Here is a 5,510-nt window from a genome sequence, read left to right on the forward strand (position 1 = left end):
GCCCCCTGACCTTTGTCACGCCGGCAGTGGCCACTGTGCTGGCCTCCTGCTCTTCACCCACACAGGGAGCCAGGGCTGCAGGCCACCCCGGCACCGCCCTCGGCCCCCGCGCTCAGGCCCGACTTCGCTCACGTGCTGTTCAGTGCAGAGGCTGACCGTGCTTCCCTTCCAGCTGCTGCCAAACCTGTACCATGTCGGCGGGACGTCCGGGTCGGCAGCCAGCGGCTTGTCCAGGCCGATTCAGGAGACCCTGGAGGCCATGGCTGGAGAGGTCACCAGAGTCGTGGACGAGCAGCTCAAGGTTTGTGGGTTTGCTCCTTAGAGACGGAGTTGTTAGGATTGAACCGTGTGACAGCATTCATCCTGCAGCCCTGCAGCCCTGGAGGCGCGTGTGAGCGTGAGTGTGTGTGCAACTACGGGCAGGTGTGTGCATGGTGGAACTCGAGGCAATGCCTTTTTCAGCTGTGGATGAGTTCGGGAGTGACCTCTTGTGGGTCCGGGTGAACATCCCTTTCATCCTGACTTGCCACCCTCAGTGTCCCTGTGTGACAGCTCGCCTCCGCTGGGAGCTTGCCTTCTCCTCCTGCCCTCCAAGCAGAGAGAGAAGTCCGCTTCCAGAAAAGTTGTCTCCAGTTACCGCATCTGACTTGGAGACCGGAAAGGGAGACACGGGGCCATGGGGCTGCCAGGAGGCGCCCAGGTGGCAGGGCTAAGGCGGAAGGGGCTTGGAACAGGTCCGCAGTGCTGAGAGCAGAGACCTGCCCTGGCTCACTGCTCACGTGCTCACAGGTAGGCCAAGACCAGCCCGTCCTTGGGGTAGTTTCCTCGGACAGCGACACAGGGTCACTTCTCACGCAGAGCTGCATCCGTGCCATCTGCCTTTCAAGGCAGTCCCCGACAGCTTCGTGTGGAGTCCCGAAGTGATCTGGCCTGTTTCCTTCTGGGGACACATCAGCTGTTGCCACGGCTCTCCAGGGAGCTCGTGAACTCTGTCCTTCCATGCGATGTGCCCGCCTAGAAGATTCAGTAAATGAAGAGGACTGTGTTGTGCATTTCGAGGCATTTAAGTGCCTGTCTTCCCGAGCACACAGAATGGCGAGGTCCTCCGTGCCCTGTTTATTTAACTGTGGATATTTCGATCCACTTCGAGCAGAGGCAGACGGATGGGAAAGGGCGGTGGGGCTGCAGTCCTGCTGACTCCGTCGTTCCAGAATAGCCCTGTTCTGTCTTCCCTGAGGGACGAGACATGCTTCTTCCTGACGTTTAGAACTCAGTCAGCTTCGCTGCTTCTGACGATAAAAACGGAAACCTGCTCTGCGTTTATGTTTACAAGTCGCTAGCCAAAGTCCCCCGAAATTGCAGAGCGGGGGCCACTGTTAACATCTTGGGGGTTTCCAGACCTCCCGTGCCCACGCAGTCATACACGGTCCGCACACGTGCTGATGGGCCTCGGCTTTCTATTCAGTACAGTCTCAGGAGTGTGAGTCTAGGTTGGTGAAAGTTACTGTCTTTGTTTACATTTCGTTTATTTCTTTTGAGAAGAGCGCGCCATCTAACCGTGTCTTGTCCTGCCTCATCTCCCACCCCAGCCTTGCAGCCAGCCGGGGCTGCAGCGTCCCTGTCCTCCAGGGCCCTGCGTCCTGTCACCTGGAGCTTTATGGCGCCCACTGGCATGAGTCACCCCGTCCTCGCTCTGCATTGCAGGCGCTTCTTGAGTCCATGGTCGACGCTGCCGAGAGCCTGTGTCCCAGCGTGATGCGAAGAGCCCACATCCGCCAGGACTTGATCCATGCCAGCACCCAGAAGGTCTCCGTCCCACGCACCTTTGTTAAGAATGTCCTGCTGGAGCAGTCTGGGGCTGACATCTTCAACAAGATCAGGTGGGAGTCCTGCTCCACCCGAGATCCGTGGGCTCTGGTGTCGTGAGGCAGCCGCTTCGCCGTGTTGGACGGATTATGGTGGGGCTGTGCAGGGCAGCGGGGTCTGTCCATCCTGGCGGGCTGCCCTGAGCAGGGCTGTGTAGGGCAATGGGGTCTGTTTGTCCCAGCAGACTGTCCCAGAGCCGGGCTCTGCAGGGCACCTGGTGTCTGTCCATCCCCGTGGGCTGTGCAGGACACCTGGGTTCTCTCTGTCCCAGCGGGCTGCCCTGAGCAGGGCTGTGCAGGGCACTCGGGATCTGTCCATTCAGGTGGGCTGCCCCAGGCGGGGCTGTGCAGGGCACCCGGGATCTTACCGTCCCAGTGGGCTGTCCCAGACGGGACACCTGGGGTCTGTCTATCCCGGTGGGCTGTGCCGGACGGGACACCTGGGGTCTGTCTATCCCGGTGGGCTGTGCAGGGCACCTGGGGTCTCTCCGTCCCAGCAGGCTGCCCCGGGCGGGGATGTGCAGGGGACCTGCGATCTGACTGTCCCGGTGGGCTGCCCCAGACAGGGCTGTGTGGGGCACCTGTGATCTGTCCGTCCCGGCGGGCTGCCCTGAGACACGGCTTTTCCCGGAGCACGGCTGTCTGCTCTCTGCTCCTGTCAGCAGTTTTGGGTTAAAGGAATTGACCGAGCTTGCCGTCCTGTGCCTGCCCTGGAGGATCTTGTCGCCTTGCCGACTCAGAAGCTTACCGGTGGCCCGGTTTACACTCTGCCCTCACGTTGGGAGCGAGGCCAGCCGGGGGCCGCACAGGGGGCTGCCGTGACCTTGCCGGGTCGCCGGGTACGGCGCGTGCACTGCTGGCGCCCTGGGGGTCTGTACTTCAATCTCGGTTTGAAAATTGGACAGGATACGCGTGTTTCAAGGCCGTGAGCGCTGACAGCCGTCCTGAGGTTTACGCAGGCTCGGACGAGCCCAGGCTCCCTGGTAGTTCCGCCTCTCACTGCTTCCCGTCGGGGAATCAGGCGACTGAAGGCCACTCTGGGGACAGTGCCCCCTCCCGCTGTGGCTGGTTGGAACACTGATAAGGGTATTCGGCTCCTGTCCGGGGCGTCGGGTGGTGCTCCCACAGAGGGTGTGGCTGAGGACGGCCGCAAGGAGACACGGGTCGGACACGTCCTCACTGCCGACAACATAGGCCGTGCTCCGAAGGCCAACCCGTGAGCACTGAGGACTGAGACCAGGACTCGGGTTTTCCTCCCCACCAAGGATGTGCACGTGAGCCCTCCTGACCAGACGCTGCGTGTGTCCACGGCCCGTGGGTTCAGGGTTGCTAGTGCAGCCCCTTAAATATTAGAGAGAGAGCGTGTCAGTCACCCTTCTTTCACGACCGTGTGCACGGCCACCAAGAGGTCACACTCACACACCTCTCCCACCTGTCAGACCCTGTCGAGCGTGTTCGCTTCTCCTGAGGTGGGCAGGTGTGACGCTGAGCCGCCCCGCCGAGCCCTCCCGTCCGTGGGCGCTTCCACGCCGTGGGCTCCTTAGTTGCGTTCACAGTGTGTGACACTGAGCGCGGGTAGCACAAAAACACGCATCCCACACTCGTGCACGTGTGCACACGCAGGGTAAGTTGCCGACGGAAGCTCGATGGGAGGAAGAGCAGCCCCAGGCAGAGCGATGGCACGCCGAGGCTCCAGGCAGCCCTTGCCTGTTTGAGGGTCCTCCTTTCTCGACGTCCGTTGGGGCAGCCCTTGCCTGTTTAAGGGTCCTCCTTTCTCGACGCCCGTTGGGACACTCCTGCCCCGCCTTCAGAGAGAGGGAAGGTGCGGTGGTGACTGCTGGGCCTCGTGTCGCACAGAAAGGGCTGTTCCCGAGTGCGGGAAGGAGTGAAGAGTCGGCACAAGTGCGCGTGAAAATCCGATGCCCGGGCCCCTCTGGGACTTGGGGCAGGACCTCGTCTGCATTTTCAGCATGAGGCGCGGCAGGCCCTGTCGTTGGACACCCCAGGGGTAGGGTGTGCCACGTGCCCCGCATGGCTTGTGAGGCTGTTTGGGAACAGGAACCGCAGACGCAGCCCTTAGCCCAGGAGCCGTCTGCCCTCAGCCCCGTGCAGCGCTGCGTCCGTCCGCGTGCCGTGCCGTGTCGTCGGATAGCTTTCCGGGGCCGAGGTGGCACGAGGACTGCCTCTGGTTGGGAAGAGTCCTCCCGGTGCGCCTTAACCGTGGATCAAGCGGTCTTACTTCAGAGCCGCTTTGCCCACTGGATAGTGGCTGGCTTAGACTGCATTCGTGGGGCGGCCTTGGCCTGGGGCTGTCTCTCCAGCACGTTTGTCCCTAATACCTCGGGCATGTGTGTACACTTGTTCACGCGTGCATTAGAGCACACATGGAAACGGAATTCTTACGAATGCAGAGTTCCTAAAACACTGGCAAAAAACCAGGCATCTGACGGAACCCTTCACAGCGGGGTCTGCGTATCAGTGAAAGCCGTGGGCCGGCGTCTGCTGTCGGGGCAGCCTTCTGGGGTCAGATGGCGTGAGGGAAGTCCACGCCTGTGTGACAGCACTGCTCCGGCTGCCGGGGGAAGTCCTCGGCCCTGCTCACACGTCCTCGTGTTGTGCTTTCAAGGACCAACCAGGACTCGCGCTGCCCTTGTGGGCGCGGGGGTGGACGGTGCTCCCCACACACGGTGAAGGCCACTCTGTCTGTCCCCGCAGTGAGGTGAAGCTGACGGTGGCCTCCTTCCTGTCCGACCGCATCGTGGACGAGATCCTGGATGCGCTGTCAGGCTGCCACCATAAACTGGTGAGTGTGTGCCCCCCCCCCAGAGGGCTCCGGGGCTCCGCCCTGAGCAGGCCACCCTCCCAGGAGACGTGGCTTTCGGTTAAGGCCCTGCCAGGGTCCAGCCTCGGCGTGGGTGGGTTATCTCCACGGAGGCGGTGAAGGTGAACAGAAGACAGAGGCCTCGATGCCTTTTCATGCACGTCCTATGCCGGACACCCCTCAGAGGTGGCCCTCTGAGGAGTGACAACTGCTAGGAATCATCGTGCCTTTTTATTGAAAATGTGTTACAAGTAAATGGGAGAGGGGCTAGTGTTTCAATTAACAACTCAAAGTTTTTAACAATAAAGAACAGAGATTCTATTCAGGGTTTGATTAAGGGTGGGTCTAGTGCAGTTCCTATTCAGGGGTGGATTAAGGGTGGGTCTAGTGCAGTTCCTCAATTGTAGGTGGGTCTCCATGGAATGCAGTTTCGGGAAAGCGGTTCTGGAAAGCAGAGATGATTATTAGCTGATGCGGTGTAGCAGCCATCTTGTGATTACTGGGAATGGTGCTGAGAAAAGAAAATCTCAAGAATAGATATTAGTTTTTATGGATCTTAATAAAGAATGATACTTATACAGTTTTGTAGGGATCTATAACCTAATTTAAGGAATCCTAATATATTTATCTATTTCACTTGGAGAGGGCAGAGGTGTCCTGGGCCAGTTTTGGCCTAATCCTATTTTACATAAAGGAAGGAAGAATTTAAGGGCCTTCCAAAGGTCAAGATTACTTCTGCCTAGAAAGAACTTCAGCCCACCCTCTATTGTGACCACGGAGATTAAGCATTGTAATTAATAGTAAGTGATCAGAGCAAAGGGGAG

At 59.4% G+C, this 5,510-nt stretch overlaps 1 protein-coding gene across 1 annotated transcript in view; it reads left to right on the forward strand.

Annotated features, from left to right (window-relative positions):
- CARMIL1 (capping protein regulator and myosin 1 linker 1) overlaps nt 1–5,510 on the forward strand; it is a gene marked incomplete at its 5' end in the record, with an annotated part of 96,541 nt that overhangs the window by 69,934 nt on the left and 21,097 nt on the right. The window contains 3 exon segments of the mRNA XM_014593331.1: nt 173–301; nt 1,705–1,880; nt 4,581–4,668. Coding sequence (XP_014448817.1) covers nt 173–301; nt 1,705–1,880; nt 4,581–4,668 — 393 coding nt within the window.

This window comes from Tupaia chinensis, unplaced genomic scaffold (genome assembly GCF_000334495.1).
Source record: "Tupaia chinensis unplaced genomic scaffold, TupChi_1.0 Scaffold140356_1, whole genome shotgun sequence".
NCBI lineage: Eukaryota > Metazoa > Chordata > Mammalia > Scandentia > Tupaiidae > Tupaia > Tupaia belangeri.